The following is a 13,158-nucleotide window of genomic DNA, read 5'->3' on the forward strand; positions in this document are numbered from 1 at the left end:
CTGAATAAGCAGAAATAAAAGTAATACTTTAAAAAATGTCCTTTATTTAGACTATTGTAAATTAGCATTATGACAATACTTCATAATTTACTAGTACTTTTAGTGCATTTTATTTAAAAACCAGACTATTTTTAGTAATTTAAAACTTACTTCATCACTCTCTCCAATGGTGCTGTATGTGTTTATGTGCATATTAGTGAGATTTTACTGTGTTCTATACTAAATCCTTATGTTGTTGGATTGCTTTATGTAGTTCATGTAAAGTAAATCAAGATACAGGTTTCAGGATAACTTTTAAAATATAAAATATTGATAGTTCTTTTGTCATTTACAGAATTTTTATCTGTAAACTCAAATTGTGTAAACCTATGCCATGTTGATTTATTCCAATATTTATGTAAACTTAAAGTGATACTTGAGTCTCAAAAGCCTAAAAACTACTTATTCCACAGCATGCGTTCCATCTTGAGAAACCATAGATATCGGAGAGATGCAAGAACCCTAGAGGATGAGGAGGAAATGTGGTTTAATAGTGATGAAGATGATATGGAGGATGGAGAAGCAGTAGTGCCCCCTTCTGACAAAACTAAAAATGATGAAGATATTATGGACCCTATAAGTAAATTCATGGAAAGGAAAAAATGTAAGTGACTGGAGGGAGAATGGCTATGTATCTAGCTTAAATGAAAGACTTAGCTCATATTTTAAGGAAGTATTAGTTCTACTATATTCAGTGATTTGCCTGGTTTTTTTATATAAAACCTTATTTTTATTTTTAGAACTTGCTACATGAAACTAAATTCAAACCATGTTAAGTTTTAGTCATATCGGGTTTAAAGGCATAAAAGTGAAAAAATGTTGTGCTCTGAATGAATTTGCCTTTTTCTTAAAACAGTGAAATGAAAAAATGTCAGTTGAGTAATCTCTCCTATATGCTGTTTGCTTAATTTATATTGTTTGTACATTTAACAAATAATAGCACTGAAATAGTACACAATGGAAGTCCTGATCCATGACAAGAACTCCTAGGCACTACAGTAATATAAATTATCATAAAAATACATTCACTTGTCTCCTTCCAGCAAGATACAAGTGAAGTTAGACCGATGTCACTTTTGTAGAAAAATATTAAACATTTCATAATTCACCCGAGTGACATTTTGTAAATAAATGTATAACTCAAAAAGTATATTTCTTTTCTACAGTGAAAGAAAGTGAAGAAAAGGAGGTCCTTCTGAAAACTAATCTTTCAGGTCGTCAGAGCCCAAGTTTCAAACTTTCCTTCTCTAGTAGTACAAAAACTAACCTTACCAGCCAGTCATCTGCAAGTAACTTGTCTGGCTCTCCAGGATCGCCAGGATCTCCAGGATCACCAGGGTCTCCTGGATCAGTTTCTAAAAGCACATCTCAGATGGCAGCTATTACTACCAAGGTATTTTTCAACTGTCATTGGCCACATTTTTATTATAGCAAATTTAGAGCCCATCTGGTCACATCCATAAGTTTGAGTGATTTCCACTAGTTAAGTATTAGTTCATTTTGGTAGAGTTCTTTGCACATTTTCCTTGTCTCTAAGGCTTTTGAAGAACCTTGGCACAATATAAACAAAGGGAGTATTTAAATCAGTTTTTATGCACAAACTTGTACACAATTTAAAACTTGTGCACAATTTAAAAAAAAATCTTAAGTATGAAGTATTAATTTAATGTATTGTCTCCAATTTTCACTTACTTTTATTGTGGAATATAAAAAGCAATCTACATTCAATGGAAATATTAGCAAATTTTGGTGCCCTAACTGTGGGGTGCACCTTTCTAGGGAGGCACAGAGGAACATTTATGGGGGTGCAGGCCAGCTCCCACAAGGGGTAGGGAGGGAGCACCACCCACCCTGCTCTGCTCCGAACTCTACTCCAGTCTCGGCCCCTGACTCAGCCCCAGTGCCCGGCTCCTGGCTTCCCCAGCCCCCACCACAGCCTCACTCCCAGGCGCAGTTGGGAGGGACTGGGGGGCATGGATAAGGAAGATAGGGGTAAAAAGTTTGGGGACCACTGCACTAAACTAATGGGAAAAAAAAGAATTAAGGATTATTAGCAGTTATATGAAATATCCAGAAAGAGCATTTTAAAACTCCAATAACACTACATTTGTAAATGCAGTTAATTACATTTTGTAATAAAATTATATTTAATAACATGTTTGTATTATCAAGCTTGGTTTTCACACTGGGAAAATATATGGAGAGCAGAATTTCATGGTAATACAAAATTAAGAAAACCGGAACCTACTCTAGTACTGAATTCTTCCATTTCTGAAAGGTCACTTGGATCTTTCTCTAGTCATGTGTTGTCCCAGAAGCTTGGAAATGAGCCCACTTCATCCTTTTTTAAAAACCTGGATGATTTTCCTTCACTTCAGGGTTTCATTTTTGCTCTCTTATTGAAAGTTTTCTACTACCAGTCATAGTGTACCTGCAGGAGGGAAACCTGGTTGGAAAGAGAACTAAAGTGAGATTCCCTTAAAAATGTGTCCTCCAAGTTTTCCGGTAGGGAATGGGGTTGGCAGATTTGTCCCACCCATGGAAGAAGCAGTAGGTCAGGTATTCATGGAATTAAGCTCCGTCTCCCGCAGATTCCTGTCTATGTGGAGTCTTTTGTTCCATTACCAGCTTCAGGTAGCCCTGTTGTGCTGCCTAGCAGCAGAGCAAAGTTAGAGTTCGCACACCTTTAGGACATTCCTTACGTTAGGTGTTCTTCAGAACAGAGGGGATTCCACTAAAACATGAATACAAGGTATTGCACATTGCCCTACCTCTCTGCATTCATGGGTCACTGGGTATATGGAGGAATATGGGAGAGTAGGATAATGCCACAAAGGAAGCTGCTAATTGTTCTATTCTGGAATGACAGGATCTACATGTAGAAAACACCCCTTCATTAACAGATATTAGGGGAATGATACAGTCCTTTTAGTATTCTATAAATTAGCTTTTTTTTATAACTCTCACACAAGCTGAAAAGCCAAATCAAAAGTGAAACTTAACTGCATTTCTTAGTTTGTTGATCATTTCCTGACCTTGAAAACCCCTCTTCCTCCTTCCCCAAACAATAAATCTAGCTGTAGATATAGTTTTGTAAATTGGATTATTAGACTTTTTTTAAATATCAAATTGTCCACATACTAGGAAAAGGTTATATTTACACTGTTATTGTGCAGTTTGTTGGGTTATCTGCTAATGCAGTGCAACAATGGCCTTTCTGTATAAGGTATCTTCCTCCTAATTTAATACAATAGTATGTATGTGGTTTCTGAACATTTTGCTCTAAAAATGCTCTAATTTATTCTTATATATGCCCATTAGAAATAACGTTGGAATTAGGTTTTTAGTAACATTTATTTGCTCACATTATTTTGTACATATACACGCACACAGTATTCTGCAATATAAAATACTACTGTGTGCATATTGTATAGAACATACTTGTTGCATTTATGCCTCGTTATGCAGTGGCCAAAATTTTCTAACTTGGATGTCTAAAGTTAGGCACCTAAACAAAGATCTTCAGAGGTGCTGGGTGCCCACAACTCTTTGAAGTCAGATGTTGACTAAATTCCAGAAATTGGGAAATATTGTAATAAATGGGAATTGTGGGTGCTTACAGCCTCTGAAGATCAAGACACTTATTCAGGTGCCTAAATATGGATGTAGGTGCCTAACCTTAGGCATCTGAATTAGAAAGTTTTGATCAGTATGTGCAATGTAGGTGAGTTGATGTTACTAGATATCTTTCTAATTTTGAATTCCTAAAATTGTTTAAATTTTGTAACCTTCATATTGTATTAATGTAGTTACTTTGCATATAATCATTTAAAATTACTATACTTTTAAATTAGTGTTAGTGAAGAGAGACTATATTATAAAATTATCCTAATTAATAATTCAATTTGAAGGATGTTCCATATTGTCTCTGAAGTTCTGCCAGATCGCTCATTGCTGCAGTCCAGTCAACTATCCTAGGTAAAGGAAATTTCCATCTTTGTACAGATAGAACTGCAATGACAATTTTTTTGCTAAGTGGTTTGCATTTTATTTCATTTCAACCCAAAATATTCCTAGTAGGTAGGATTGTTTGAAGGAGTAGAACTTTTTTTTCTTTTTTTTTTTTTCTTTTTTTTTTTTTGGACTTACCTCCGAAAGACATTACTTTTGTGCATGCTGAAGTTTTTCTTTACAAAACTTCAGACTTATTAGCACAGTATATTGCTACAAGAATGTGGATAACTTTCTAGTATCTCTGGCATTGAGCAATATCTGGGTCATTTTTGTGTGCACATAATTGTTTGTATTTCTTCACAGGGAGGCCTAGTGGGGCTTGTAGATTATCCTGATGATGACGAAGAGGATGATGAAGATGAAGATAAGGAAGAAACTCTACCTTTGTCAAAGAAAGCAAAACTTGAGTCATCATAATGGCAACTATCTAACATCAATTCCAGTTGGGGGAAGGAAAAAAAAAACTACTAATTTTTCAAATTAAAAAAAAAAATTACACAATGAAGCAGCAATCTTTTGTGAATTACTGTGTGAGACACAGATCAACCTAAACAAATGGATTTCTGCTAATCAAGTGCCAATTCAAAGGAGCAGAAGAAGGGGAAAATATTACATTTAGGGGGAAGACTTATGCCTTTGAGCTCTCCAGCTTGGACCACATATTGCCCTTTTCTCAGGGAAGGAAATGGAAAAAATAAAAAGCCAACAGGGCAGGAGTTTTGTTCATGGAACTCTGGATTGGCTGGTCAGTTGCTACAATCAGAATATGCTTTCCTGGACAATGTAGGAGACTTTTGAAGAAAAGGCTGTCTTGCCATAATTCTTCACTAAGAATGCCAGCAGTTTCTTTGTATAAAGAGACCTGCCTTTGAAATCATACATTCTGAACATTTTAGTCAAGCTGCAACAGGTTTTAACAACCTCTATGGGGGAGGACCTGAATATAAAGTTTCCTCTTTTTTTTAATCTGTTCCCTTTTGCCCTTTAAACTGCAGAATTTTTTTGGAGGTGGGGGATTTGTCTGTCCCTTCTTGATTAAAGATTGAGTGGAATTCTAGATGTGGTCACTTTTTGTGTCATAATTTTATTTTATTTTATTTTGCCCCCTGAGTGTATGCTTAGTTGTTGAGTATATATTTGGGACCATTAAAATTTTTTTGATGTAATATAATCTCACTGTTGTGCTGGTACCTGTTTCACCCCGTGTAATTTTGTTCTGCATCACCAATCTTAATATGTGTAGGATTTTATGGAAGATGGTATAGTTTTTATTGAAAAAATGATTCTTGCCACAATGTGCATACAAAAGCAATACTATTTTGTGACTAAATATTTTATATTAAACTTTACATCAGCAACTGTCTTGAGAAACAATTCAGGGAAATAGGGTGGAATTAAAAAAAAAAAATTGAAAACCTATAAAGATGAAATTAGTATTCCAAAGAGATTTTGAAATATCATAACTGGGAACAGTGATGGTATACTTACGAATCAAAATGGATGATGGATGATTTAGGAATGCCAGTATATTGACACATTTGACTTATGAAAATAAAAAAAGAAATAATTAAAAGTGAAGGAAAATCTGCATTAGTGGTATTTTTTAAACCTTTGACTCCCTTTGGAATACCAGTTTTAGTGTTATAAAGATGTTTCCAGGATTATTCATTTACCAGAATACCATCTATTGAGGTCTCTTGTGATACCTAGCTGGAAAACAGTAATTAAACTTTTAGTGTAACTCAGTGATCATACTTTTCTCCTGTTTTCCAAACCCTGGTTAATCTCAATTGTTAAGTAAAACTAAATGCTACATACTAATTCCTTAGTTTCTTTTCCAAATGTAGACTTTAAGTACAGGGATGTCCTTTAAAATAAGTAGCAAGATACTCCTATTATCTTGTTAGTTAGAAATTAGTTTCATTCTTTTCCATGCAAAAGACACCTGCCTAATGCGTAGTTGATTGCTCTTTGCTCATTCACACTGCCAGACTGTCACAAGTATCAATATACCATTTTATAGTGGGATAATGATCAATGGGGATCCAGGATTTGACCATAGATAGCAGCTTAGCTTTTAGTGTCGGTAGGTGGAATGTTGCTTGGGAACTGACATGTTATCTGTAAGGTGCCTACAAAAAATGCTTTTCAGATGGTGTACCAATTATCAGTGTCAAAGCATTTGAGCTTCATCTTTATTAATACATATGTAAATGCACAGTGATTCCAGATTTAAATGAGAAAGCACAGCAGAAAAAAGTGAAGTGGTTACTCTAGTGTAAAATGTGAGTTAATCTTTCTTTCTATTAACTATTTTTTCCTCAACAAATTACTTCTGACATCAATTTTTCAGGTCCATTGCTACTTTGTAAGTTTTATTCATAGTGTGTTGTTGTGACATACCAAGGTACAATCTATACTAATGAGCAGGTCACCCCTGCCCTGCAACCTTGGGCGCCATACAATTCCTTGCTGAAGTAGCTCCCACCTGGGCCGCTTACAAACAGTCTTCTAACATGCAAGCTGTGCCCTGAGTGTCTGTGTGTAACTGCAGCGAGCCAGCCACACTTGAGTTACACTCTGGCTCTCACCAGCCTTAGTTATACTGCATGGTGACTTCAACACAACCCCAGTCCCAGATTCCCTCCAGACCTGTGTCCTGTACTGCCCAGTCCTCTCCTGGACAGTACAAGTATTTTAAGTCTGTTGGGTTTTTTAAGGAAATATGCCAGCTTTTTGTTTCAAATAGTTATTTAGACACTTCAATTTAAACATTGTTTTATCTAATCCAGTGTAAAACATAAATATGAGCGCCAGCAAAACAACTGCAAAGCTAGAATTAGCCAGATTGGAGAAAGAAGAAAGAGACAAAGAACATGAATACTAAAAGTGGAAAGCAGAGATGAAAATGAAGGAGCAGGAAGCTGCCCACTGGCAAGCCATGGAGTTGAAGGAAACAGAAGCAGCTACGCTCCAGCGAGCTCTGGAAGCTGAGAGGCAAAAAGAAGAGAGAAGTAGCTGCACATAAACAAGCCTTGGAGATGAATGAAAAAGAAAAAGCAGCCCGTCAGCAAGCCTAAGAAGTTGAGAAGCAGAAAGAGGAGAGAAACAGCTGCCCACAAGGGAGCCATGGAGCTGAAAGAGAAAGAGGCACAAGAAAAATAGGAGTAGAAATATAATCTGGACATGATGGGAAAAACATGGGCAGATCCCAGGGTCACCAGTCTCTCCCTCCATTCAAGGAATCTTCAGCTGAAACAAATTGCGTTCTGCATACAAGGAATCAGACTGCATTAAAGAATAACTTACCACTTTGAAAAGCATTGTAAGGTTGCAGGGCAGGAGTGACACAGCTGCTCATTAGTCTGGATTGTACCTTGGTATGTCACAATGGTGTTTTGTATAAGGACAATTGAGTGAATTTTGTGCTGATGAAAGGTGTTAGGTTGATAGCCCAAAAATCAAGTCATCTGTCACTAACTGAACAGGTACTACTCCATACTGAAGTGTAAGTTTCCCCACATTGTCTTGCTGAAGTGTCTCTCAACACTGACTTGGTGGGATTTATCTTTATGGATGAGAAAGGGGGCGATGCTTCAGTCCACACTGATTAATTTAAAAAAAAAAAAAAAAATCTGATCAGAAAACTTTCAGACACTTTCTGGCTAGCTGTAATCCAGCACTGGAAGTGTTGTCGCTTGAAGACTATTGACTGATTTTACCATTATGATAGACTCAGCTATGTCAACTAAATGGAAATGTTCAAGACACAATTGATGATCATTGGACAATTTGAGAACCAATGGCTTGGTGTATCACTGGGATGTGCCACTAAAGAAGGGTAGCAACCGAGGTAGGAACAGGTGCCACTGTTCATCAGCAAAGCTCCTAAGAAGACTCTTTATCACTATTTGTTTTCATACTGTTGCCAGCCATAGCAAGTGCTTCTTTGAGAAGATACTGCCACGTATTCCACTTAGGTGAATGCACGCCCAGTGCACTGGAGCCAGAGAATTTTGTCTAGCAGTACCTGTAAAGGGTTGTCGCTCACACCTCATGGCTATAGTCCCACTCTGACCTCCCTTAGTTCCTTCTTGCCACCTGTGGATAGAATTGGATCTTTGTGTGTCATAACTTCTCACTATTTTAGTGTCTTTTTCTATTTGTATATAGTTAGTAGTACTCTTAGTATTTAGGTTACTGTTAATTGTACTTAGTTAAGTGTTCCCCTGTGATGCCCTCACTAAGGTTTAAACATTGCCCATTGTGTGGGGGAGCAGTCCCCAACAATGATCCTCAGACATGGTGCATGCTGTACTTGGGCGAGGCCCACATCAAGGAGTGGTGTTCAGTTTGTAGATCGTTCATGAAGCAGACTCAGGAGACTAGGGACCTTGGCCTAAAGTAGCACCTGCTCAAACAGGCCATGCATCCTGCTTCACCACTGAGGTCTTTGTCTGATCAGAGGTCATCCTGGGATTCTGAGAATGCTACTGCTTCAAACCTGGGAGCAGGCGCCTCTCCAAAGAGATGGAGAAGCCATTCCTTATCGAGTGCACAGAAGAAAAGGTGGTATAAGACCATTCAAGACCACTCCATGTCTCATAGGGACTGTTCCACCTTTCCCAGGAAGAGAGCAGACTGGCATGGGGTTAGTGTCAGCATGTGGGATGATGCGAGTGTGTCTAACACTCCTTGGTACCAAGGAGGGAGGTTAGAGACCCTTTACCATCGACTCTGGTTCTGGCCCCAGGGTGTCAATTGAATCCATTATTGACAAGCTAAATGCTGGTGGCGTACCAGGCAGTACAGACCACCTCTGCTTTTCCGACCCAACCTTTCCCTTGGTCCAGGACTTTGACATGGCTGCATCGTTTATAGCTCTATTGCCTGGATGGGCAACTAAACCCTTGTGTCTATTGGCATTGCACCCTGCCGTTCCCTTTCCACAGTCTGAAAGCAGGGCCGGTATACTGGACTTAGAGCAAGGGACCTCCATGGCACTGAAAAACTCTTCAGCACCACCAATGTTACTGTGGCAGCTCTTACCACTTTCCACTTCAGCACTATCAGGTGGTTTGGTACTGCCACTAACTTTCAGAGTTAACAATGCTTCTGGCATCAACAGTATCACTTCCATCATCAGCTCCGATCCCTGCCTCCTTGTGGGCAACAGATGAGTCAGACCAGTTACTTGCTCCCTCAGGACTGGCTCCACCTTTATCCCTGGAAAGCCAAGGCTCCTCAGTATCAAGGTCTGGATCTTCCTCCTCCCACTTCCCATCATCTGACCCATATCAGGGACTGTTTATGGAGTGCTACAGGCATCAAGATTGGCACTCGTCTTGTGGTTGGGACAAGAGCCCCTGGCCCAATGCTTACTAGCCACCAATACCTTATCCTTATCAGTGGTCTCCATAGAATCTGCGGGACATTCTTTGGTCACACAGTTCACACCTGTCGGCTCGCTGTGAGGTGAGGTTGCTGGGCAGATCGGTGGTGGGAACTGTGGACACACTGCAGGTTCAGGCACTCTTGAGCCTTCCCCATGCTGAGTCCCTGGAGCTGCCCCTCCCACTTCACCAGTCTAGAAATGGGAGTCAGCGTTGGTGCAATTAGCTATCTCCTCTTCACACCTGGACAATTCAGCTCATCCTCTCCTCCAATACCGAAGGATTTCAGGGTCTAACAGGACCTTATGTGGTGTGTGGCTGCTTCGCTGGGTGTTCAGATGGATTTCCTGCAGGAAAACAGCAATAAGTTAGTGGATATCCTACAGCTGTTTGCTCCTGGGAGAGTAGCCCTCCCTATCAACAATGGGCTTCTAGAGCCTGCAAAGATTCTCCGGAGCATGCCAGCATTGGTACTGCCTACTGTGAAGAACATGGAGAAACCCCATTTTATCCTGTTGCAGGGTTTCAACGGCTTTTACTCTCATCTGGCCCCAGATTCCATAGTCGTAACTGCAGTGAATGAGAGACCCTGGGTAAGGCAGGTTTAAGTCCACTTCTATGGACAAGGACTCGAAAAGGGTGGATTTAATGGGCAGAAGATTTACACCTCCTCCCCGCAAGTGTGGATTGCAAACCAGCAGGCAGTGTTTTCCAAGTATGACTTTGTAAATTGGACCGCTATGTCTAAGTTTGCAGACCAGCTTCCTGAAACCTCCAGAGAGAAATTTGGGGCATTTATCAATGGAGGCTGTTAGTGGCCAAGATGATGATGCAGTCCGTACTGGACATTGCAAATGCTTCAGCCAGAGCTATGGCCTCTGTGGTGACCATGAGAAGGGTGTCCTGGCTGCAGAGTTCAGGCATTGTTCCTGATGTGCAGCAGCCATAGATGATTTGCCCTTCAATGGCCAGGTGTAGTTTTCAGACAAGATAGACGAGACCCTGAACTCCAAGGATTCTAGGGCCAGCCTATTGTCCTTGGAGGTGTATATGCCGGTAGTGCAGAGTCACCACTTTGGTGGCCAACAGCAGCAACAATACTATCCACAATGCACTTTTGGGAAGCCTTTTCCTCCCTTGAGACAGCTGGCTTACCCCAGAAAGATGTAAAGATCCCAAAGGAGGAGGCAGTCAGGTCCAGGGTCTGGCCAGTCGACACACCCTCTCCTGGCACCTATTTTGACTCTTTTTGGTCTAGAGCAGTGATCAGGTCATCATTTCCTTTACCCCACCTCTGTTCGGGGACGTGCTAGCTCACCTTTATGATGTGAGAGACTTAATTACAACCAATAGCTGAGTTCTGAACACTGTCAGATTGGGCTATGCTATCCAGTTCCCCTCCACTCCTCCCCACAACCCTCCCTCCCCATCCCTCTTCAGGGACCCCTTTCACAAGATATTGCTCCTTAAGCAGGTCCACTCTTTACTAGTCTTGGGAGTAGTGAAGGAAGTTTCTTCAGAACATTGGGGCCAGGGCTTCTATTCCCAGTACTCCTAAGTACTGTTCCCAAGTCCAAGTGAGGGATAAAACCTATTCTCAACCCCCGTAACCTCCACAAATATCAGATACATAAGGTTTGGTATGGTCATCCTATCAACCAACCTACCCCGTGTTGACTCAGAATGACTAGTTTGCTGCTTTTTACCTTCAGGACACTTTCTTCCATTGATTCTCCTGAGCCATAGAAGACTTCTCTAGTTCCTTGTGGTAAACTGTTATTTTCAATACGCAGTCCTTCCCTTCAGTCTGTTTTTTGCCCCCTAGTTTTTACCAAATGTATTGTCATGGTGACATGATACCTCAAGGTGAAGGGAATCTACATCTTCCTGTATCTGGATAACTGACAACTAAGGCCAAGTATACACTACAGACCTATATTGGTATAACTGTCACTCAGGGGGTATGAAAAATCCATAGTTAATACCACCTCCTTGAGAAGTGTATTAACTACACTGATGGGAGAGCTTCTGTAAGCATAAGAGTGTCTTCACTTACGCTCTACATTGGTGCAGCTGCACCGATGCAGCATTTTAAGTATAGACCTCCCCTCAGGCACAGGTCCAGGGAAGTAGTCCTTTCTCACATACGCGTTACACTGCATTTGTTTGACTGTCTGGGTCTCATCCTAAACACTGGAATGTCAATGTTGGTCCCCCACTTCAGAAAATCAAATTCATTGAGGCACTTACGGACTCTACAAATTTGAGAATGTTCTTGCTGACCAATTGTTTTCAGACAATTCGCTATCTTTTTCTCAGTTTGCAGTCTCAACCTTCCACAACAGTTCGCATGTTCTTGGGGCTCTTAGGCCACATGTCCACATGCACAAAGGTGGCTCATTTGCAAAATTGCCCCTTTGTCCTCTTCAAATGTGGCTCAGGACTATTTACCAACCAACCCTTCACACTCTGGACAGGTTGATCTGCCTCTCTCCCTTGATTCTGGACTCCTTGCAGCGCTGGGCGGTTCAGGGGACTGTATGTTGAAGCATTCCCTTCATGCCTGGCCCTTACCAACTAGGACTGTTGTCACCAACATCTCCCTGATAAGTTGGGGAGCATATCTGCGGTTGCTGAAGAATCATGACCTCTGGTTGGAGCAGGAAGTGCTACTGCATATCACTGTCCTGGAGCTTTGGGCCATCTACAATACTTCTCTCACTTTTCTAGACCACCACAAGGGTTTGGTAGTTCACATACTTATCAACAACACCACCATGATGTATTATGTGAACAAGTAAGGGGCAGCACACTTCAGGATGCTCTGCCAGAGGTGATCAGATTGTGGCTGTTCATCTATGAGAGTATCACTTTTGATAGCCGATAGTTTGTCTGACATCCAGAATCTTCTCACGGATCATCTTAGCAGGAATTTTTCCCTGACCCACAAGTGGTCTCTGAAGCTCAATGTTCTGAGAGTCATCTTTGTAGTGTGGGGCATCCTGACGATCAACCTATTTGCTACAAAGGACAAAAGGAAATACCATCTATTCTGCTTTCAAGGGGGCCTCAGTTCAGGCTCCCTGACACATCTTCCACCTCAGCTGGCAGTCAGTTCCCTGTACGCTTTTCCTTCAATCCTGATCATTCCACAGGTCATCCTCAAACTGAAAGCAGATTGGGCCCAGTTCATCCTCATTGCCCTGGCATGACTGAGGCAGTGCTGGTTTTCCAATCTTCTTGCGTTGTCGATTCAGCCTCCCATACCCCTTCCTCTCCACCCTGGCCTGCTAATGCAGAATTATGGTCACAATTTGCATCCTGTGCTCAGTTCCCTGCATCTCACTGTGTGGCTGTTCCATGGTTGAATGAGGAGGAAGAGTGATGTTTGGCAGCTGTTTGACCAGTCCTACTCAGTAGTAGAAAACTCTCTACCCGGGTGGCCTGTTCGGCAAAGTGGACGTGTTTTTCAGTGTGGTCATTGAGCAGCCGATGCTGGCTGGTATCCAAGACATCTTGAAATATTTGCTGCATCTTCAGTCATCAGGCCTTACGCTACTTCATTGAGGGTGCATCTCACAGCGATCTCCATTCATCCACCCATGCATGGAAGAACAGTATTTTCCAATGTCATGGCGGCAACATTCTTGTAAGAAATCCTTCATCCCTACTGCTGATGCAGGAACTGGTTCCCTTGTGGGACCTTAATGCT

At 40.9% G+C, this 13,158-nt stretch overlaps 1 protein-coding gene across 4 annotated transcripts in view; it reads left to right on the forward strand.

The window, feature by feature from the left end:
* PPP4R3A (protein phosphatase 4 regulatory subunit 3A) overlaps positions 1–5,224 on the forward strand; it is a 65,234-nt gene extending 60,010 nt beyond the window's left edge. For all 4 annotated transcript variants that reach the window (XM_067547087.1, XM_067547088.1, XM_067547086.1 and 1 more), the window contains 3 exons: positions 453–643; positions 1,206–1,432; positions 4,357–5,224. In XM_067547087.1, coding sequence (XP_067403188.1) covers positions 453–643; positions 1,206–1,432; positions 4,357–4,470 — 532 coding nt within the window. In that variant the 3' untranslated portion in view covers positions 4,471–5,224. The remainder of the gene's footprint in view (positions 1–452; positions 644–1,205; positions 1,433–4,356) is intronic.
* Positions 5,225–13,158: the final 7,934 nt, after the last annotated feature.

Source organism: Emydura macquarii, unplaced genomic scaffold (assembly GCF_026122565.2).
Source record: "Emydura macquarii macquarii isolate MOO-44397 ecotype Brisbane River unplaced genomic scaffold, CSIRO-AGI_Emac_v2 contig_1229, whole genome shotgun sequence".
Lineage (NCBI taxonomy): Eukaryota > Metazoa > Chordata > Testudines > Chelidae > Emydura > Emydura macquarii.